The sequence below is a fragment of the Engystomops pustulosus genome, chromosome 4, assembly GCF_040894005.1.
Source record: "Engystomops pustulosus chromosome 4, aEngPut4.maternal, whole genome shotgun sequence".
NCBI lineage: Eukaryota > Metazoa > Chordata > Amphibia > Anura > Leptodactylidae > Engystomops > Engystomops pustulosus.
In genome coordinates, this window is record NC_092414.1 from 178,306,133 (window position 1) to 178,330,854 (window position 24,722).

Consider the following 24,722-nt stretch of genomic DNA (forward strand, 5'->3'; position numbering starts at 1 on the left):
ATATATATATATATATATATATATATATATATATATATATATATTAGTAGTTAATATGAAATAGATAGTGAGTGATAAATACAAGAAAGATGGGTAGATAGCTATACAAATAAATACAAATAAAATAAATGCTAAATAAATAAATAGCTGACAAACAATAGCTGAGAAGATAGATATTGATCATATAGTTATATATATATATATGCGTGTATATTAGCAAGTGAAGTAGATCAAGATACAGGCGATAGATAAAAAGACAAAAAGAAAGAAAGGCGATAGATGTCGGATAGATACAAATCTACATATGAAATAATTTAATAGAGATGTTTACAAAAGGTGAATAGATGGATAGGCATAATTAGATTATATATTTTGGATAAATGGCAATTATTTTGCTTTAATCGGTCAACATATTCGAAGTATTATCTACATATGTTTGATAATGTAATGGAATAAAACATCTATCTATCTATCTATCTATCTATCTATCTATCTATCTATCTATCTATCTATCTATCTATCTATCCATCCATCCATCCATCCATCCATCCATCCCACATATGGGCTACTATTTTCCTAAGCTGTGGGGTTCCTCTCTCCTTCTCTCTGGAGTATCCTATGTATGTGATTAGTGTAGCATCCCTCAGACAATTGTACAAATCCAGGACAGGACTTGTAAAGGGGATGGGAGGAAATTGTGCGTGTGGGATTCTGCATGCTCCACATACACATGTATGACTGTGCTGGGGACATGCATAGGCACCACATGCTCTGAGTATATTATAAGTGCTCTGGGACCTGGATATTATTTAGTTATGCTTTATTATAGCTCCACTTGCCTCCAGTACAAGATACAGAGCGGGTATATAAATGTATAATAGCTGTGCTTCTGGTACAATGTGCCACCAGGCTCCACTTTCTAGCTGCCACTTCTTAAATATGAAACTCATTTCCCTCACTGCTAAACTCTGAGAGAGATCCTGGAAAATGGATCGAATCCTCTTATGTTTATCCAGCAATTAATTAGTAATAATTATCATCTTCATGATTACACTTTTCTCACACATCAGATTTAAAGGGTCTCCCACCCCCAGCACACAACCACACAGACCAGAGAGGAGGAAGTGGTAGGAGGAGGGGGGGGGAGGAGGAGGAGGATGAGGGTGGTATCTGCTTGTAGTAATAATAATAAACACTCACAGGTGAAGAGTAATCCCCCCACTTACCTCTGGTATCTTCTGCACATCTCACTCTCTTGGAGGAAGGAGCCCACCAGGCAGGGCTGTGCTACACACAAGGGGTTAATGGGAACATGTCACTGCTAAGTGGAGTCGCCTCCCTATTATTGTAGCTGTCACTGGATCACTGGGAGCACTCAGATCAGCTGCATCCTCAGTGTGGACCCCAAGCCCATGGTGCCAGCTTCAGCCTCCATGTCCTGCCAGCCTCAGAGCCCATAAGTAGGGTACAGTACAAGAGCAAGCTACTAAACTGGAGGAGATAGCAGCAACCCACAGCGCAAGAGGGTGAGTAACTCTACAAGCCTAACATAGCAGTCTATGTAATGCCATCTATCTCCTATCTTTCTCTTATCTATCCAACTATATAACGATGTTGTATCTATATCATATAGCTATATACAATTGTGTCTTGCACTCATAAGTTGCGATAACTAAATCCAGATCCAGGGATCACTCCGCTATAATTTTGGATGTATATAAGTCAGGGTAGACAGAGGACACCCTCTATTTTCAGGAATGCTGCTCCCCATCTTCTTATTCTGTGTAATTACAATGCAATCCCCTTCATTAGGTGATCTCTTTAGGATAAGCCTCTTTCTGTGTGCACGACTTGTACAATTGGTACAGTTAAATAAACTAATCTGCCCCTGGATTATCCCATGTCAAGACTTTACCCAAAGACCAAGAGCTGGATTTACAAAAGCCCAAAAAGGATTATGAGAGAGAATAAATATTTAAGGATCCACATGAAATGCTTCTATTAATGCAGGAATATTTCGAATATTTGTTCGTATTCAGTTGTTTAAAAACGAAAAAATATTTCTACAGTAGAGCTAATAATAGTCAGTGGTTACATATAGAATTATAAATATACAAGATAAGCAAATTGTCTAGTATCTGCATAATATATTGGAATAGCACCTTATAATAAATAATAATTTGCGATAGCAGATACATATTAAGAATGGTAAGATATAGAGGCTGTTCTTTTGGGACATGGGAGCAGGAGAGCATTTGGAGCAGATGCTCTGTGTTATTGTGGTGCAAGGATAATTCACATTCAGGTCATAGGGTTGTGTGAATGGACAGGATACATACATTGTCCTGGGAGAGAAGCCTGTGTATGGACTGTATATATACAATAAACAGGGGCTATACACAGTGCTGGATGGAAGGTGATGTTGCACTGTGGCTTATGTGATGCTTGTATGACTTAGTAGCTGTACTTAGGTCTCAGTAATAGGATGCAATGGAAAAGAAGAGTATAGAGAGGATACCCGACCTATGTAGTCGGAGAGATTACCGGCAGTTTATATCATCGATGGTTTAGGATCATACACATTTTTTTTTTCTTTTTGCATGATTGATCCAGATTCCTTGTCCAAACCAATTTGAACAAGGAATGTATTTATCTATACTTTTATTTGTAGGACGTATAAGTATCACATGCTTATTTTTTTTTTTAATTGGGGGGGGGGGGGGTTATCCTGCCTTAACTGACACAAAATTAATATGTTGCAAAATAAATTAATAGGATGTCTATATATTTTAAGGAAAATATTTGAAAACCTTTCACTTTGATATCACTTGTGTGAATCGGATCTTTTCATCAGAACTTAGAAAAATAGTCCACTGCCAAATAGAGAAGAACAAAACCGCATGCGACTTTTATACCATACAAACATTGTTATATACACACAGAAAATATTACATGATAATATTCACCAGGTCATGTATGTTGTGTCTATATAATGTGCAGAACACATCCTTGTTAAATATAAACAACACCTTTTTTATTTTATTTACATTATTTCAACATTATTTAATGTATACAATTTGTTAGCTTACTTTCCTTGCATATACTTTATTAGGCATACACAACATACATGATCTAAACACACAATACAAAAGATAAATATGCACAACAAATGTGAATGACACTACAGACTCATCTATAACACATGCAACACAAACTTCATTGACTTTACACGCAGGGAAATCAACTACACATCACATACATTTACATACATGTATTGCATACAGATGTTTTTCTATTAACATTGTTCTTATTACAGTGGGCATTTTTGGTTATTTACATATGTCACTGTCACCTCTTATGTTCTCTGCTCCTACACACACACACATATACATATTATATATCTATTTAAAGAAAACTGATCACACAGCTATGAATATGCTACAAAATGTATATGAACATAATTCCTAGCACTATACATATTCGCTATATATGTTTGACTATGGAGGACATCCACATGACAGCTCTTGGGTTATATTTTCCCAACATTTATACTGAGTTCAGGCAGGATTTACAACACAGGGCTGTACATCAGTGTGAACAGGACCCAGCGGTTCTTCAGCACATCAGGTGTATTCTACAGTAGATGATATCTGTCACTGTGACTTTCAGCTGACTACACCTGATCCTGGATCCTTTGTGTGTAGATTCTTCTATACACTATAAGGCTGTGATTATAGCCCTGCTCACATGTCTGTACTATATACTCCAGTCATTTATTATTTATATAACATCCGGACTGTTCTCTGTATTACACCAGGGGCAAGAAAATACTACTAGAAATAGGACTATAAATCCTCCATTTATTATTAGAGATGGGATCTGATCCTAAGAGCTTACAATCAGCAACAGTTCAAAGAGGATGAAGGCTCAGGCTATAAAATTGAGCACAGGTTATTACCGCACGTGTCCACTATCAGCTGTATATAATAATAATGCTACATATATAATGCTACACCTATGGAGCGGAGCTAAATTCAGATGATTCCAAATAGATCTATTTATCTATTTCATATTATTCCAACTCCTATCTATTACCTATCGCTCTCTCACAGGGCAAAAAAATGTAAAAAATAAAAAAAATCATATATATATATATATATATATATATATATATATATATATATTATAAAATCTAAAAAATTTGCGTAAATATCATATTCCATGTAATTAAACCAAATCCTCCTCCATAATATATAATATTAATTCTAAACTACTACCAGGAGATTCTTCCTATATTATGGTCGCACTGTTCCCTTCCAAGGCAGCCTGGAAATGCACGGTGTATTCCTGTGTTTTCTTTATACATCACAAAGTTATGGGGAATTTTACTAATAGAGAGGAAATATCTCACAGAAAAAGGTGTCATCCGCATTTTCAGAATTTCTGTATATATAATTAATGTATACAAAAATATAGGAAAGAACTAACGAAAATGATAGTAACACTATTCATTAGTATTTAAAGTAAATGTGTGTCGAATTATTTAAATATATATTCAAAATAAAAATTATATATATACTTTCCAAAACATAAAGCAGCACTCCAGTTCCAAGTGAATAGGCGACCTCCGCTATTTTGGAATAAAATCCTTCCTCTATTCATTTGAAACCTGGAGTGCTGCTTTATTGTTTGGAAAGTATACGCATTTGAGTTTTTTAGTGGGACTCTGAAGCTTATGCACCCCCCCCCCCTTATTAGAGTTTTTTTTGGCACTGTGCTGCTGTGGACTTCTTTTTGATTATATATATACATATATATATATATATATATATATATATATATATATATTTATACACACACATTACAATATCTATTGTCTTTATACAGATGTGTCTGGCTATTATACTGTATACTACAGATGTGTCTGGCTATTATATAGTATATTACAGATGTGTCTGGCTATTATACTGTATATTACAGATGTTTCTGGCTATTATACTACATATTACAGATGTGTCTGGCTATTATACTGTATATTACAGATGTTTCTGGCTATTATACTACATATTACAGATGTGTCTGGCTATTATACTACATATTACAGATGTGTCTGGCTATTATACTGTATATTACAGATGTTTCTGGCTATTATACTACATATTACAGATGTGTCTGGCTATTATACTACATATTACAGATGTGTCTGGCTATCATACTGTATACTACAGATGTGTTTGGCTATTATACAGTATATTACAGATGTGTCTGGTCATTCTTCTGTATATTACAGATGAGTCTGGCTATTATACTGTATACTACAGATGTGTCTGGTCATTCTACTGTATATTACAGATGTGTCTGGTTATTATACAGTATATTACAGATGTGTATGTCATTTATACAGTATATTACAGATGTGTCTGGTCATTACAATGTATATTACAGATGAGTCTGATTATTATACTGTATAGATGTGTCTGACCATATATCGCTGGTGTATTACATATGATAGTGACATGTCCCCCGGTGTTGTATCTTGCAGGGGAGACGCCATGGATGGGATGAGCGCCCAGAGATCGCCCGTCTCGTCGCCCAGCACTAAGCCCCCCGGCGGGGAGAGCGCGCCCTTCTCCTCCCTGAAGCCTAACCAGGTGGGGGAGACGTCCCTGTACGGGGTGCCCATCGTGTCCCTGGTGATAGACGGGCAGGAGCGCCTGTGCCTGGCGCAGATCTCCAACACTCTGCTCAAGAGCTACAGCTACAACGAGATCCACAACCGGCGGGTGGCGCTGGGCATCACGTGCGTGCAGTGCACCCCGGTGCAGCTGGAGATCCTGCGCCGGGCCGGGGCCATGCCCATCTCGTCCCGCCGCTGCGGGATGATCACCAAGCGGGAGGCCGAGCGCCTGTGCAAGTCCTTCCTGGGGGAGCACCGGCCGCCCAAGCTGCCCGAGAACTTCGCCTTCGACGTGGTGCACGAGTGCGCGTGGGGCTGCCGGGGCAGCTTCATCCCCGCCCGCTACAACAGCTCCCGGGCCAAGTGCATCAAGTGCGGCTACTGCGGCCTCTACTTCTCCCCCAACAAGTTCATCTTCCACTCGCACCGCGCCCCGGACTCCAAGTACACGCAGCCCGACGCGGCCAACTTCAACAGCTGGAGGCGGCACCTGCGGCTCAGCGACCCCTCCGCCTCCGACGACCTGGCGCACTCCTGGGAGGACGTCAAGGCCATGTTCAACGGCGGCACCCGCAAGAGAGCCTTCCCCTCCCCGGCCTCCAGCAGCAGCGGCGGGGGCTCTGCCCGCCAGCACCTGGAGCTGCCCCCGCCGCCGCCCCCGCCGCCAGCCAAGAGCCTGCGGGGGGACGAGGAGCAGGCGGCGCGGAGCTTCCCCCTCATCCCGGTGCCCAGCAAGAGCTTCTCCGGGGTCCTGCATAAGATGACACCGCCGCTCTTCCCCCCGCCGCCCTACGGCTTCCCGGCCTTTGGGCTGTGCGCCAAGAAAGACGACGGCGGCCTGGGGGAGAAGGGGGCCCTGCCCGGGGTCTTCTGGCCCGCAGCCCCCGCTTCTAAGGACTCGGTGTACCCACCCTTCCCCGTCTTCTGGCCGGCAGCCGGCGCGCTCCCGGTGCCCCCCTACCCCGGCTTATCCCAGCAGCAGGCGGCCGGCAAAACCGCGGGGGAGGCGGAGGAGCCGGAGAGCAGCGCGGACGCCCAGGAGGAGCCGCCCCCGAGCAGAGACGAGGACAGGTCCGGGGACGAGGCGCTCACTCCCAGGAAGCTGCGCTACATCTCCGCCTTCAGGCCCGTGGTGAAGGCCGCAGAGAGTCTGGCCAAGTTATACGGGAGCCGGGAAGTGTACGGGCCCAGCCGCCCCCCGGGATACAGCTCCCCCGACCTGCTGAGCGACACCTCCAGCTACCGCTCCGCCTCCCCCGGACCCGACACCGCGGACGAGCCCGAAGTAGACGTGGAGTCCAGCCGCTTCCCCGAGGAGGAGAGAGGAGGGAGCGGAGCACCGGGGCCATGCTCCAGCGCCTCATCCCCGGCATCAGCCCGAGACACCGAGGACAGGAGGGAGCACAGCCCGGGGGACAGCCCCAGGAGCACCGGAGGCTACGAGGTAAGAGGATCATCCATATACAACACACATGTCACACACAACATATATGTCACAGTCATATACAATATACATGTCACATCCATATACAACATCCATATCCTATACAACACATATGTCACAGTCATATACAGCACACGTCACATTCATATACAACATGCATATCCTATACAACACATATGTCACAGTCATATACAACATGCATATCCTAACAACACACATGTCACATCCATATACAGCACACATGTCACATCCATATACAACACACATGTCACATCCATATACAACACACATGTCACATCCATATACAACACACATGTCACATCCATATACAACATCCATATCCTATACAACACATATGTCACAGTCATATACAGCACACGTCACATTCATATACAACATGCATATCCTATACAACACATATGTCACAGTCATATACAACATGCATATCCTAACAACACACGTCACATCCATATACAACACACATGTCACATCCATATACAGCACACATGTCACATCCATATACAGCACACATGTCACATCCATATACAGCACACATGTCACATCCATATACAACACACATGTCACATCCATATACAACACACATGTCACATCCATATACAACACACATGTCACATCCATATACAACACACATGTCACATCCATATACAACACACATGTCACATCCATATACAACACACATGTCACATCCATATACAACACACATGTCACATCCATATACAACACACATGTCACATCCATATACAACACACATGTCACATCCATATACAACACACATGTCACATCCATATACAACACACATGTCACATCCATATACAACACACATGTCACATCCATATACAACACACATGTCACATCCATATACAACACACATGTCACATCCATATACAACACACATGTCACATCCATATACAACACACATGTCACATCCATATACAACACACATGTCACATCCATATACAACACACATGTCACATCCATATACAACACACATGTCACATCCATATACAACAGTCACTTACACAGAACATACATGTCATACACAACACATATGTTACATACATATACAACATTCATGTTACAGTCATATACATTATATATGTTACCTACACACAGAACATACATATCACACACAACACATGTAACATCCATATACAATAGTCATGTTACATACACATCGAACATCTAGAATATGCATATATACAGCAGTAAACACACACATAAGAGACATTTACTAACTTATATACTTATAAACAAAAATTAACATAGATATAAATTATAAATACACATTTAATGCACATGAAATTACACAGGGACACATATTATTACTGCTACATACAGAGCCATAGGGAGAAGTAGAATATATAAATATATACATAAAATATACAAATCATATTTACATGTGGCACATATAGAATAGATACATTTGGTACATGTGTAAACACAAAATATACAACAGAAAGATAGAAGCAGAACACAGATAATGAACATAAACATGAATGTAAATCATACATAGACTAGACTGTAGAGCACAAAGAACATGGCATGGAATGCACAATCTACATTTAGAATATGCACATACATCATTCATGTTTTATACGTAAATTACATTCAAGTAGAATTTACACATAAAACTTAATCAGGAAAGATATATATAGAACAGGGGGAACCCACCCGTGCAACATGCATGTGGTGCACAGAGCACGCAGGTAACATACATGCAACCTGTACAGGATTTACATAAATGTTTTGGTAAAATAAACATAATAGTATAGACCTGGCACAACCACACAATACACCATCCATGCTCAACAGACAGGCTAAAACATAGCACTTAAAGTACATGTGCCATACAAGGTGTATTATATACCTGTGACATATGAGCAGACATACAGTTACACACAGAGTACAGTCTGACACTTGCATTGTTTCCCATACCCTCATTATAGAATATTTAGCTATATATAGGGCACAGACACTATAGCCGTGTCATGGCGACACATACATGTATGGATGGGTTGGTCATCGTTGCTCGCTATTTTTTTGTACCGCTATCGTTCCTGACTACATTCCTGACTATGGATAGTAAAGGTTTTACTTTTACCCCATTCTTCTTCTCCCACTTATATGCTACAAGAGAATCAGCTGGTTTGCCCACTATGTATCCTGTGTGTATGTTTGTTAGATCTTATTAGATCTTTCATGATGGGATGAGTCCGTGTGACATATGAGGGTCTCTATCACACATTATAGATGCAGAATGTTTGGCCCCTGTCCCATTCTTCTAAATGGAATTTACAGTAATCCATGACGTTTCTGCCAAAACAAAAACTATTTTTCGGTCGCAGACATTTCTGCAACAAATCTGCCCCATGAGATTACCCTTTGTGTTTGTCTGGTCACAGAGCCACCACTTACTATCTATGGCCTTGTGGGTTTGGAGTACTCCGCTACCTTCTAATGAGGCAGACCAGCTGCTGGGCCCCCAAGGGCACCTGGGTCCGTGTTCCATGTACTTCTGTAGTTGGGTTAGTTACCTTGGGGTATTCTATGGTTCACAATATTGTGATTGGCAATGTGGATGGTGGGTGGCCATCCATCTTTATGGCCTGTGTGTAGAGCGCTATAAGGGGAAGGAAGCAATTTTTTTGGACTATAGCTCGGCTAATATACACATTATACCTGCATTGATTCACTAGTGTCCAATATTTATTGGACCAGGTGTCTAATATACAGTATATATAGATAGCTATGTATAGAGGTGACTACAATTCTGATATTTGGAGGCAGGAGCCATAATCTTAGCATTGTAGTTGATGATAACGATCTTTAGGACCAGTGGAAATGTGAATTGAGAATTTATTGGGCTTGGTTATGGCCATGATTATACTGTATAAGAACTGGACAAATCTGAGATTGTGGTTCAATAACAATGCAAAATATAGAGGCTGATCATTATGGAGGGTTTATCATTGTGTATCTTATCCTTTATCATATTTTGTCAATCTTGTTACAGTATTGAGCAAGTAGAATTAATAATGATAATAATAGTAATGATAAATTATGAATTTATAACTATGATATGCCCCACCAGCAGGGTGCAGTGTTCTCTTTCTTTGTACTATTTCATTTCTATGTGACTATACATCATGTAGTATGATTGGTATATAGCCCATCAGTATGACTTATATGGTTTTATATGGACTAAGGTGCTATAAGATCTGCTACGGACAATCACTGATGTTTATAGCTGACTCTCACAGATGGGTCATTGTACGTGCTGTGATTGGTATATAACCCACCAGAAGGGGGCAATGTTCGCTCTCTCTCTGATGTTGTATATAGTGTCAGCAGGCTCTTGAGGGTAACATATACAAAGCACAAAGCAGACACCAATATTGTGCTGTGTTCTGTAAAAATAATGGAAAACAGCGAGAATTGTACTGGAATAAATCGTATAGGTCGGCACAATTACCAAGTATCAATTATTCCTGTATTGTGCTCTGTCCCCCATACTGGCATAGAATCTTATGTCTCGTCTTTTACAATCCTCATACAACTATCACGTACTCTGCATTATTAGTTATTGCTTTTTCATCACTGCTGTTTTGTTTGTAATTGTATCTGTTCAGTTCTGAAGAGGGGATAATTACAGACCATAACATTTACCTTGGAAGTATACAGCGAGACCCCAGGAGCTTAATCCTGCTTTGTGTATCCCGCTCCCCCCCTAGACTCAGAACACCTGTAAGTTTCTATGTAAGCACATTAACATAGAGTTAATTATCCTGATTAGAGAAAGTCCTTTCATGCTTGGAGGCTGCCGCGTACCTTTGAAGAGACTGTGCATATTGGCCCTCTTCTAATGTGGGCAATTTGCTCTGAAGCACTGATAATTATATATAATAAAATGCTTGTCCTCTTTAAGATCTTGTATTATTTACATCTGCCTGATCATGGAACAAAGGTGCGTGATATCCTGGAGAAGTGGAAGGTGCCGTCTGTGGACTATCTGCTAGGGCAAGGAGCAAAACTTTCTCAGCCCAATCCATTTATTACATTTCCTATTATGTTATCACCTTCCGTATCTAACTGTATGGATCTGGTGTGGTAGAATATTACACAGATGGACATCTTTTCAGAAACTAAGACTACCACAGCGTACCGCTTCCCAGTACCGCGACACCAACTCTTATAAACTCTACAACTATTCCTGTAAGTCTAGGAGATAGAGGGCAAGTGCCAACATATCCCATACAGGAAGATGGAGCATGAACAAATCACGTAACAAATACAATCGCGTAACAATTTGGATCAGTTAAGAATTCTCAGAACCATCATGGCTACATAATTGCAATATCTAGCAGCCTGCTTGATGCGTTGTTGACGCTGCTCCAAACATATGTATCACTAAGCGCCAATAACAAAGGCGTATACCACTGATCTCAATCATAAGGTCTTCCTTACTAAGTCACAGATTTTATTTCAGATGTTAGGGTATGGGGATCATTCAGTGCACAATATTTTATTTTAGATTTCTTTGTAGTAAATATCCATTGGCCACATTGTACTCTAGAAGGTGCCTCCATCAGGAGACACGGATTGTCTAAGCTAGTGCTTATGATCGTCAGCTTTAGTGGCAAGCCAGAAGAGATGCTGAAGACACATACTTTAGTAACCAGTCATAACATTGTTTTGTTGCGGTGTCATGCTTATGTTTGAGCAATGATAGAACCTGGGCTATAATAAAATTACAATATGTCGTCTTTTCTCCTGCAGGTGTACACAAAACCGATGGCAGAAGCTCCTCAGACATTAAAGGCAAGCACCCCACATCAAAGCCTCCCAACATCTTATCTCTGCAGCCTAGACCCAAATGGTAAGTATAAGAGACTGCTTGGATGCATGGCCAATCTTGTCTTCCATGATGCAAAGTGTACACAAAGCCATACAACATAGGAAAGGGATGGATGTTTAGCCAGCTGGCAGAACCCGATGCGTTTAGGGTGAGGGGCGTACACCTTTCCTGGCCGCCAGTCTTGACCTTGGACATAGATGATGCTGAACTAATGTGTACGTTGGTGGCAGTAAAATCTGTGAAGGATCATTTTGGCGTTTCCTTAAAGGTTATAGCGGGAATTTCATGAAGAACAATGTCCTGTCTTCTAGATGATCCTTTTACGAGAGAGAAACCGCAGATACACCAACTTTCATCCCGAAATGACTAACACAGAGCATTTGTAGCAGTAATCTCTGCATCTATTCCCATCACTCGTGGAGATGTATTTGGATAAATATTTTCCTGCCAGATGGTTGCGGTGTGCTAGTATATCCCACTACACAATCCAAACATTTCTAATAATTAGTCATAATTGTGCATGCATTATCTGTACATTGTAGTCAGCCCTTCATCAAAATGTCACTGGTTTGTATTCCAGAGATCCAGGGCCAAGTATCAGAGTGTAAAGTAATTGCTAGTAGTTTTATATAGGTCAGATGTATATTGTCTGTTCGCTTGTAGTTAAAACCTTGTTTATTGCTTTTTAGAGCAAGATTCAGAAGACAGTCATTCAACTGCTGAGGATCTGGAAAGCAGGAAGTCATTCCAAGACCAAAGGAGTCATATATCTCACCCGAGTCCCGCACACACTGACAGAGGTAGGTGCTATCTCTGGCCCCATGCCATATATTTCGCTAATGTAACATCCTCACACGTTGCGAATGTTCCTATCCCACTTGTCGAATAAATGAGCAGTGTGCGCTCTACCTACCAGTCCCATAAAATGTGCGCATTACCCCATCTTCCTGTTTAATGCCCACATTAATAATACATCTTTGGCACTTCTTATTCACAATCGATAGGAGGAGATTTAAATCAGCAGTAAAACAGCTTGTCCCCTCCAGCTTTCACCGGATAAATATTTAAATAACTAACTCAATTGTTTAAAGAATAACCTTTCATGGGAATATGGATCTGACTTGAGCGTGCCAATTTCTACAAGACATTTCTGCACCTATTGGACTTTGCTTACAATAACATACTAGGTCTAGACCGGGGAGTCTGCTCCAGTCATTTCCCTTCGATTTGGTATTAAAAATTTACAGTATCAGAAACAATTGACTTAAGAAGCGGAAACACTGATGAAAAAAAAAAACCACAGTCTCAATATATTGTGATCTCTATAGACTCTGATGGAAACTCCGATTGTCAAATTTGTCATCTTTTGTAATGTACTAATATAATAAAACGAAAGAAAAAAAAAAAATTGATTATTTTCTTCCATGTTTATTTATTAATGAGTCTTTATTACAAGGTTTATAGCCAGAGTTTATAAATAGTATTTTCGCTATGCACTAGATATTAGAAGGCATTTGTTACCGTTGGAAATTTTGGAACTTTTCACTCGTCTTCTGTCCCCAAATGTCTGTATCACATCACCGGTGTTCGCGTTAGTAGTCAGATCTTGTCTGACATTGTTAGAGTTTTAGGATATGGTTTATCTCCCTATTAGTTAGAAATAGTTACATTTGTAGAATATTTTTATATGATTTTGTATATTGGATTGGAAGTTTTTTTTAATTCCATTTTTCAGATGAGATTTTTCAGAATTTTGTGGTTTATGTAACAAGGCAGTATTATCATTTATTTTATCAATGAATATAGCAGTAGTTTATTCCATGTTGCTGTAGAGAGATTGACATCACTTATTGGGGGCTCAGAATCTAAATTCCAGATGTATTTGGAGTGTGGGAAGAAACTCACTGAAACATATAAACTCCATAGTTGCCTTTTAACAGATTTTTGGGGTATTCTCCTGATTTTTGGTTCTATCATTCACAGTTTTATTATTATTATTATTTTTTTGTAAATACAGAACGTATTAGACTCAGGGCCGTGTCATAGCTGTCTGTACTGAAGGAAATCCTTGCATGACGTCAAATTGAATGATGGCCATAAGAAGAAGTGACATATTAATCACCACACTATGACATTGCAGTTCTCATTAACAAGCTGTTATATGACAATTAACAATAATTGCTATGACTACAATGGTAATCGTGATCAATTATGACTGATTTGATGTAGAATTAGGAAATGTTCACTGTCTAAGGGCTCTTTCACACTGCCATTGTTTTTTACATCAGCGATTTTCACGGGTGCCTCACTGAACCATTGTTTTCAATGGGTGTTTTCAGATTTCCACTGATCTGTAGTCTGTGAAATTTTTTTTTTGAAAACTGTCCTATTGTTTTCATGGATGCGGATCATGGAACGCAATAGAAGTCTATGAATCTGCAAAAAAAAAGATGACTAGTCCCTTTTTTATTCACTGATGATGCTGGGAAAGCAGGTGTTATGTTTTCTAGCCAATGTTAAAGCCTTCAGTTGTTTTATTCGGAAGTGGAAAAAAATGGGACAAGCATCCCATTTCCCTAAGCATCACAGACATAATGTAGACAAAAAACGGAGACTGCATGGAATAGACACACAACGCACACACCTGTGTGAATTCACCCTTAGTCATAGCGTTAGATAGTGGTAGTATTTCGATTACTGTGCTCCGACAGGCAATGCAAATGAGATATATATTCCATGGTACTAACAATGGGGGTTATGCTACTCCTCTCAGGGGGCTTGGTTTTTGTGTATTACTCTATAAACTAACACATCTTCACTGTGCTCTTACGGCTTAGTTCTATAACTATAGGTGAATATGCTGCAGATGTGTCTGGGCTTGCAATGTAAATTTGCAGCACGTTTGTATAGGAAAGAAAAGAACATTTTGTATGTCTATGATAATCCCTGTGTTTAATTGCTTACTTTTGTAGTCAACAAATACATTGATTCCTATTTAAGGAGGGCAGTGTACTAGCTCCCTATGGCAGACACATACTGTAAATGGTAGATGTAGTGAGACACCCATCATCCTATATCTATATCCCTCTAGTACAATATTAGTAATTGAGCACAGTAGGTATTGGGTTTAGGGTCGCAGCACACCGCTCCTATTTACTGGACCCAATGCACGAGTTCGAATGGGTTCATTAGGATTCCTTCTGCATCTTAAAATCGTGCTTAGGTTAACGGTATTTAGTTTCCTATTAAATTAACCCAAGCTTGTATGTCTGAGATGAAGAACAAGTCTGTGAGCCCCATTGGGGACAGGACTAATGTAAATGATATGTTGTACCAAGAGTTGATATAGATACATGGATCGATTATAACCCTGATCCTTATTTCTGCAGTGGTTCTGCATGTAACCTCATTGTATTACTATGTAGCTATAAATGTTAACAGATTAAATAATGCTTTATTGTATTTTTCCCATATCCGGGATCTGGGACAAATCCCTATTCACATCCATGTTAATCAGTCCAGACAGTTATTTTAAGTCGCTATAGCTTCCACTTAATATGCACCGCAAGAATTGAAGAGGGAATATTGTGTTTTATTATATGCTGCAGGATACAATTACATTGGTTCTTGTCTTCCATGTAATATTATGTGGATCATAAAGGTGATTTTTATAGCCAGCATTAGTCTTACTCTTCTTGCTTATCACAAACAGGGGAAGACAGTCCAATCGATGTCACCGGGACCCAGTTTGTAGAAAAAGACATTGAGAACATGGCGAAAGGTTAGTGCGGTTGTTATACAGCTATATATATATATATATATATATATATAGTAATGCCAGTATTCAGACTTCCTATGTATGGTTGTATCTGTCGGCTCTAACTCATTGTTATCCTACAGATGAGCTGCAGAAATTGTTAGTAGAACAGATGGATCTGAGGAAAAAGCTGGAAAGGGAATTTCAAAGCCTAAAAGGTATGTAGACCCTGTTAATATGGGAAATCTGTCCCTGCTCTTCTTAATATTTCTACTATTCAGTGGTGGTAACTGGTGTTATGTATCAAAGGTTTATCAATAAGTTTGCACCTTTTTTCCCCAGAATTGTGCACAAATAATATGAAAAGATTTTTATTGCCATGCATTTTGTGACTGAATGTGCCAAAATAGTTGAACTTTAAAAAAATGTATGTAAATTATGCAAATACATTTTTTCCCAATAGAAAACTTGTGATTTAATTGTTTATTAAACTTCACCTGCTAATGTGTATTTACCTACTAATATGTATTTAGTATTTTGCTAATATGTATTTTTTTAACGTGTATTTTGCAAACCCGAGAAAAAGTTTCTAACGCACACATATTCAAGCTTTTATTGGGGTTTGTAAGAAAGATGTACCAAATTTTAGGTTAAATTCTAACCCGCACTTTTCCCACAAAGCCATACCACTGAGCCGTTCCTCTGTATCAGTAAAGTTATTACATTTGTCTATAATAAATATAGTGTGCAGAATGTAGGAGAGTTTTGTGGTGCAAGTTATGCAAGCATTTTGTGGTAAATCTGCATTATGTGTGAAGTCATCGGCTGTTCCCCTAAGGTAGAAGCAATATGGATAAGGGTCTAAACAAATTTCATCCCATTACAAGTTACTTGTAAAACAAGTTGTAAATTATTGTTTTCACCCGCATCTCTTAAAGGACATCTGCCACCAGGATGAAGGATTGTAAACCAAGCACACTGACATTTACATAATATTAAAAAATCTTTTTTTTTGTTGGGAAAAACCAGGGAATAAGAAGCTTAAAGAGAACCTACCACCACGATTCTACCTATAAAGGTAGATCGGGTGGTAGGAGGATGTAAGGGATGTGAGGATAGCTCTTTTTAGAGCTAATCCTCCCGTCCCCGCTAACTTTTGGTACACTTTATTGAATTAATATGTAAATTTCGTTATGCGGCTACTGGGACGTGGAGTAGCCGGGCACGAGGCTACCCAGCGCGGCTACTCCACGCCCCAGTAGCCACATTACTCCTCCTACCCTGTTGCATGCGGCGCGCAGCTCCTCGTAGCTGCGCGCCCTCGTAGCTGCGCGCCCTCGTCCGACAAGCCGGCTACTGCGCATGCGCAGTAGCTCCGGCCTTGGAGCTGCTCAGCCGCTGGCCGGCGTTCTGCGCATGCGCAGAACGCCATCATGACGGATGAGGGTGCGCAGCTACGAGGAGCTGCGCGCCGCACGCAACAGGGTAGGAGGAGTAACGTGGCTACTGGGGCGTGGAGTAGCCGCGCTGTGTAGCCTCGTGCCCGGCTACTCCACGCCCCAGTAGCCGCATAACGAAATTTACATATTAGCTCAATAAAGTGTACCAAAAGTTAGCGGGGACGTGAGGATTAGCTCTAACATCCACCTACCACCCGATCTACCTTTATGGGTAGAATTGTGGTGGTAGGTTCCCTTTAAAGAACAGCAGATCCTGCCAGAGGGGGGACACACCATTATGTCATTGTACTTGGTTTACAATCCTTCATCCTGGTGGTAGATGTCCTTTAAAGTCTGTAGCACAAAGGTTAAGTGCTGGTCAGCCACAACAAAAACACACCTGATTTCAAGTGGTTCTGATGTGTTTGGTTCCAAGTACTTGGAGGATCTCTTCATTGAGGTTTCCATCTTGTTGTGTTAAAACATTATGGCTAGCAGAATTCACCGTTTTATGCTATCTAGTAGGGAGAGTATTGATCAGTGTGGCCTGGGCTACAATCCGTCCACTCAGACCTGTAAATCTGTATGTGTGTTTTCCTGGTAACAGAGTGAATACAGTAATATTTGGCTGCTATTAAAAATACCATCAATATTAGGGTTTTTAATAGTACATCCAGTGTTGCCAATGCTATCTAATAATGGGCAGCAATACCTACTGTCAGATATGCCTTTTTTATTTTTTTTTTGCATATCCCCTACCCAGTTATTGTCACTATGGTTTGAATTAAGATACAGATGACATTAATTGCCAAATGTGCACAAGCCTTGTTACATACAAGATCATGGCGCCATAAAATTGCTGTAAACTGTACATCATTATAATAATAGCTCTAATAAGTAGTAAACTTTTACTCTAAATTTGTACTCTGATCCTATCATACTCTACTCTTTGGGGGGCATTTATTATCGACTTTCAATCGTAAAATTGGCGGAACTTGTTTTTGTTCCCTTACTGCCTCTTGCGCCTTATTTATGAAGCGCCGCCACAATCTTGGCGCTTTTCCAACACTTGCGGCTTGTTCTGTTTTTGGGCGCAAAATTGTGTTGTCGCTTGTGAAGCCGACACTTTTCGGGCGCTTCTATTTTTTGACTAGTTTTGTGACGCAATTTGTGGCAGCTAAAAGCAAGTCTAGGGAGTTCTATTTCACCTTCTTGAATGTGGAGGCAGATCTTTTTGTTTGTGCGCCAAATCCGTAACCCCTTGCATCACAAACTTAAATCACACTGAAAATGATGGCACACTTTCTGTGCCCAAATTAATAAATGCCTCCCCCCCTCCTCTAATTCTCAGGACCCTTCCATGTTAGCAAGACAGAAGGATCTTGGTAAAGGACAGATATAAGGGAGCATGACTGTAGGATCAGAGTACACAGCGTTTGTTTGTAGTTTGTCACTGAGTTTGTAACATAGATCTGCACACAGAATGGAAGGAAATTTGTAACTATACTATTTGCAAAGTTGTTTCATTTTGTTCACGCAAAAGACATTGTAATATTAAAAAAATCCGGTTGTAGAGACTGTTAAGTAGCCAATAAGCATAATAGTGGGAGAAAGGCTCACTAAACAGTTATCCTTACTTCTATCATAAGTAAATCCTGACTTGAGCAGTCAACCTGGGAGAGTTTAATTAAAACATCCACCCCCCCTGGTAATATCATAGGCAAGATGACCCGAAAGAGGTGCTAATCATCTTTACGTTGTGACCTTATGGTTTTATGCCTCCTGTAACGTAGAGACTCGATGGCCTGGAACAGTTCAGGAGGCTTGTATGGAAATGTTGTATCCATTTCACTAATAAGCCTTAATGCTTGTTTTTCTTGGGAAATATGGGTTTGTTTAATTTCCCTGTATTCTTTTTTTTTTCCAGACAATTTCCAGGACCAGATGAAGAGGGAGTTGGCATACAGAGAAGAGATGGTCCAGCAGCTGCAGATTGTCAGAGGTAAGCGCTCCCGCGGTTCTGCCGTCATCTGACGCTCCTTACAATCAGCTCCTAGTCACATAGGTTTAAATGTAAGGTAATTCAACAATTATTTTTTCTTATTTAATATCCTCTGATTAGTCTGAACATAGCAAACAAGCCTCGCTCAGGCCTTGCAGGCACCATTACCAAACAGTGATTGAACTCCTCTGCACACTAATTTGCATGGGTTTCTAAATTAAAAATCGAGGCGTAAAATTACCTGCGTGTTAATGCCTGCGATTGTGTTTAATTCTACTCGTATCCATCTGCCTCCCAGCGCAAAATCACAGGCAGTGTCCTTACTGTAACTCACTTCTAACAAACTGATCTGGTTTTAACCCCGTCTTGTCTATGCTGGTGACTTCCTCCACATTGCAGAACACGGGCGCTTGTGCTTTATCTGTTATGTGTTTAATGTATAATAATGATAATAATCATGGACATTCTTCTAATTTAATTATAGAGGAAAGAATGATATGGATGTGAATATGTAGTTAACACAGTTTAACTGTTTAATACATATTTTTGTATTTGGAATTCTAGAATTTGTAAGAAATGACCCCATTACTATTGGTTGGCACTCATGGTGCCCATTAGTACCCCCATTACACTGGTCACAAGTTTAGACACCTTTAATCAGACTGGAAAAGGTATATTAGATAAGAGTGTCCATACTGGCAAGGAATGGGTTGAGCATTTGGAGAAGAGGCTGTCATTGAGCATGAGAAGCTAAAGTCTCCTTTCTTTCCCCAGACACCTTGTGTAATGAACTGGATCAAGAGAGGAAAGCACGCTATGCCATCCAGCAGAAATTAAAAGGTATTAGCAAAGGAGACAAGAGAAAAGTGTGTCACGGAGCAATTTAAACTGCATAAAAACTGCATACAGACACAATGAGATCTGAACATACATGTGCCACATTGGAAGGTCTCTTTGTGAATGTATATTGCACATAGACACTACAAATCATAGAGACAGAGTAATCTATCAAGTTGTATATATAATGGTAGCAGCCAATACAATGGTATGGTTGCCTTTAGAAGAAGGGGTTTAGGCCAGATTGGTGCCAGCCCTATCCCTGTAAAATCCGTTTTTCATGGACCAATCACAGTTGCGTGCCATGGGCCTTACATGGATCTTGTTTCATTACAAACCTCTGTAAGAAGCAGCCTGTATTCTGCGGACAGATCTTCATGACTATAGGATTGCTGTATTTGCACTTCTTGAATACATTACTCTACACTGACCAGAGGTAAAGTTAATGGGGTTCTCCTATGGTCCACATGACTAGCACACTATTGGATCATTGTACAAATGCCTTCTTATATGTCATTAGAAGTAATCAAGCATTCTAAATATCTAAAATATATAATTTTGGACATGCTTTCCTTTCCAAGGAAAGGACCAGTGCCCGAAGTGCTATATTCTGTTGCGCATGCGTGGTGATCTCGGCACCTTTCCAGCAAGCTTTCATGCCTGCTGATACCTGTGATAGCTGTGAACGAGCCTGCGCCGAATGCGTGTTCGCTCACAACTGAGAGAGGAGGACGTAGGAGGGATCATGCGCTCCTTTCCTCACATAGTGAGATGCGGCTCGGGGCCTATTGTGGACAAGCACTACCGGCATTGCAGAGGAAAGGTATGCTGGGATATGTAGCTTAGTCACATAGCGTGGGAGCCATCTTGGAGATCAATAACAACAAGAAAAATAAGTCTAAGGCTACACTGACGGCCGGGCGAGCATACGTCAGTCGTGATGGAGAGGAGGAAGAGTGTCCACTTCCCTCTCCATAGCGATCCATCGTGTCCTATCTTTTTCCCTTGTACGGAGCCATTTCCATCAATCAGGGACACATGTACGGCGCAAGCTTGAGGCTGTACATACGTCCCCCATGCGGTTGTGTGAATGTCGCCTAAGAAATATATTTTTAAAAGTTTCAGAGTTTCAGAGATACATAGTAGAGTATTTGTAGATGTAGATAACAATGGGAAAAAAATTAAGGCACAGTGAATTTAAAGATCTTTACCTACAACACTTTATTCTACAGATTTAAAGATTAGTGATCAGCAGGGCCGGTTCTAGATATTTTGGGGCCCTGGGCAAAATTACAAGTAGGGGCCCTAAGTTTTAAAATTTTAAAAGACGTGATGTCTTTGATTTTTGTTCGTTTTCTCCTTTGTTTGTCCGAAACGAAAATAACGTCTTTTCAAAGGATTTCAATGTTTGATGCCCAGATATCTATAGCAATACAAAAATATTTAGACCCTAAACTAGACACCAAAATAAAATTCTGGAATCTCTTCTTCATGTCTCTTCTTTATATATAATATTAAGAATTTGTCTTCCAAAAATTTTTCAGGTAGTATTGCAGAGAGACAGCAATAAACCTTTCTAATGAAAGACCACTACATGATGCGTATTCTGCCCAAATTTGCCATGCAGACAATCTGCAGCATACTACAATAGTTATGTATACAGATCACATATTTGCTAATCTTTAATAATCAGTAGTGCCTCAGAACAGATTTAGAATCTGCAGCATCAGAGGTCACGATAACGTCTGTATACATGTCAACGCATCTATGACACGTGTACAGGCATTATCGCGCCCTCTCGTGCTGCAGATTCTAAGTCTGTTCAGAGTGTTACCTCCTCTAAAAACCTGCTGGAATGAATACATTCATGCTTAAGGTCCCGTGACTGCAGCAATGTTCTGATCAATTGGCCTTACACAGTGGCCGGAAGGAGCCCAGTCAGTACACATGACATTTTCTGCACATGTACCATCAGCAGAATCACACTGACTGCCCAATTCTGTACCGTGAAAGGGGGCTAATATCATCAGTCCCCTTTCCTTTCATTGCACTAGCTGCATTTTCCTAATCAAACAGCTGTTAAAACTTGTGTTTACAAAACACAATTGTTAATGTTTGCGTTAACAGATATGTTAACATTGCATTAACACATGTGTTAACACACTGTTAACACACATGTCAACATCCAGTTAACGGTTGCGTTCTGTAAATGTAAATGTACACAGCTGTTTCATTAGGAAATCTATCTCCAGTTGGTGCAATGTGTTTTGAAATGCATGTGTTAGCCGTGATGTGTGACGTGATGGGGTGTCTGGGGTGATGCTACTGTCCTTAATTAGGGCACTGGGATGCAATACGCTGGGCTTCTTGTGTTGCACGTGAATCTTTTGTGATGCAGCTGCACTAGCCACCTTGCAACACAAATTTGGGGCCGTATTTAACATGGAAATTTAACATGGAAATTGTGTTGCATGTCCTATGTTAAAGGTGCACAACAAGAAAGTTGGTGAACTCTGTCGGGCCAGTGCAGAGAAGCGCCAGATTCATGATTTCTGGCGGACGTTCTTAATGAATTGGTCGCACCCAGCATTATACACGGCAAAGCACTTTTAGTGCAGTTTTTTACATTTACTTTCTAAGTAAATGTGCCCCATTATGTCAATGTATATGCACAGTGTATATGTCATTTCAGAAATATACGATGTTCGTACACAAAAAATGTGAACCAAAAATGATCAATATTTAGGTGCTGGCATAAGCAGATTTTAGTTTTTTGGTAATCAATGTAAGTGTATGAGGGTATGTTTGTTGTTGGACAAATTGTAGTGTTTGATGGCATCATTTTTGTGGTTTGTAAAATTCATCAATTAAAGGGTTTGCCTGGGATTATTTTTTTACTGTAGCCCTGGGGGTATGAAAGTAACAAGCAGGTCAGGGTGCACTCACACTTCGTGTTTAACGCATGCGTTTAAAAACGCATTGGAACAGAGAGATTTGCTTAATTAAACAGCTGTTAACACTTGCATTTACAAAACGCAAATGTTAACGCTTGCGAATCTCTCTTCAGCTGTTGCAATGCATTTTTATACGCATGCGTTAAACACTTCTCTCTGACACAATGCTACATTATCACTGCCAACTGGTATACAGAGGCTCAGTGACAGCTGTCATTCAGTGCACCAGAAAGAGGCAAGCATAACCTATTATTTCCATACCCCTCTGTAGCTCATAGAATCTGCTTGATTCTTATTTGAAGGGAGATACCATGGGATTTCTTTATTTTCATTTCTTATGGAAATCAGTGAGACTTATCTGAGAAGAAGATCTCTGCATCAAAGAGAGATAAGGTGCAGTCAGCCTAGCGTCTGCATACACTGTGCCTGGCAGCACTTAGTTCTAACCTTGGTGACCTCCTGGCTCTAAAACAGCTTTCCACCTCTCACAGAAATAAGGTCTTTCTCATCCCAGGCAGACGTCTGTAAGGCCGAGATGTTTCATGTAAATGACGTACCATGACCTGACGTCTGACCTCAAGTCCCGTCCCGCGCTTACAGAGAAGTGTCTCCGCCTTCCCCTCCTCCGCTCTGGTTGCTCAGGCAACAGCTTTTACTTCTCCCTGTCTGTACAATGCAGCGGAGTCCAGGCAGGCTCTCACACTTAACCCCTGGCAGCTCAGGAGGCCCGATTACAAGTGGGGGCCCCTGGCAATTGCCACCTTTGCCTACCCATAGCGCCGGGCCTGGTGATCAGTGCCTCTTTGGGACTCTTTGGTATTTTTGGTGGCAAGATTAGTTCAGTATTGGAAATAATAGAAGCACAATGTGCTCATTTGATCTTATAAAGGATCCATCGCGGTTCAGTGTTATAAATAGAGGCTATTGGTATCTTTTGCGGTTCATTGACTCATGAAAGTAAGAATGCAGTCTGGAACATTAGTCTTGGTATCCAAAAAAAATATTGGAACCAAAGCCGACCCAAATAGATCAATGTTTACTGAATACGGTATATATCTGTCATTATGGTGAAATATAAATGGGGCCTCACTAGTTGCAGTCACAATGTGTAGCCTATGTTTTGGTGAAATATTTATTCTATATTTTTTATCTTGCAGATGCTGATACTAAGACCTTGCACAGAGAACTATTCCTTCAGACTTCTAACCCCGCTCCCCTTAGTTATATCTGGGCTCCAAGGAAACTGATGTACCCTCCAGCGCCCTGAGAGACAAAACGAGGAATAGTTTCTGAATAGAGCAAGCCATTCTCTGACTGGAAAGAAAGCACAAGTGCGACCCATCTTTTTTTGGGGTTTTCCCTTGAGACATTAGGCGAACTTGTACATATTGTAAAATGAGCAACAGGATGTCTGTGCACTGAGGAATCTGAGCCAGGAATGATCCACAGATCGACCATGTAATATAAGGCTTTTGTGAATATCCAACACCTATATATAATATAAATATATATAAATATATATATATATGAACAACTCTTGCAAAAAAGTCCAATGTATTAATTGTTTTACGATTTATTTCTTATTCTGTATGTTTCCACTAAACCTCAGTAGAACCAGTGGAGGTGTCCTTCTGGCACCAGAAGTGTTACACTAGGGGTCATTGGTGGTAGAGTGGCCACGTGCAATGGATATTTATGTACTGTGATTCTTATTAAAGCAGTATTTTTTTAAGTTA

At 40.4% G+C, this 24,722-nt stretch overlaps 1 protein-coding gene across 1 annotated transcript; it reads left to right on the top strand.

Moving 5' to 3' along the window:
* Positions 1-1,232: 1,232 nt before the first annotated feature.
* Positions 1,233-24,722, top strand: SKOR1 (SKI family transcriptional corepressor 1). The gene is made up of 9 exons (XM_072148716.1): positions 1,233-1,526; positions 5,543-7,121; positions 11,919-12,018; positions 12,687-12,797; positions 15,710-15,778; positions 15,898-15,972; positions 19,121-19,195; positions 19,970-20,035; positions 24,144-24,722. The coding sequence occupies exons 2-9, from the start codon at positions 5,553-5,555 to the stop codon at positions 24,251-24,253; spliced, it is 2,175 nt and encodes a 724-aa protein (XP_072004817.1). The 5' UTR covers positions 1,233-1,526; positions 5,543-5,552; the 3' UTR covers positions 24,254-24,722.

Bases quoted from the DNA above. Each gene is read 5' to 3' on its own strand.
- SKOR1 (XM_072148716.1), top strand. From the start codon at position 5,553: ATGGATGGGATGAGCGCCCAGAGATCGCCCGTCTCGTCGCCCAGCACT. The intron at 7,122-11,918 runs GTAAGAGGATCA...TTTCTCCTGCAG, and splicing joins GGAGCACCGGAGGCTACGAG to GTGTACACAAAACCGATGGC. The intron at 19,196-19,969 runs GTAAGCGCTCCC...TTCTTTCCCCAG, and splicing joins GCAGCTGCAGATTGTCAGAG to ACACCTTGTGTAATGAACTG.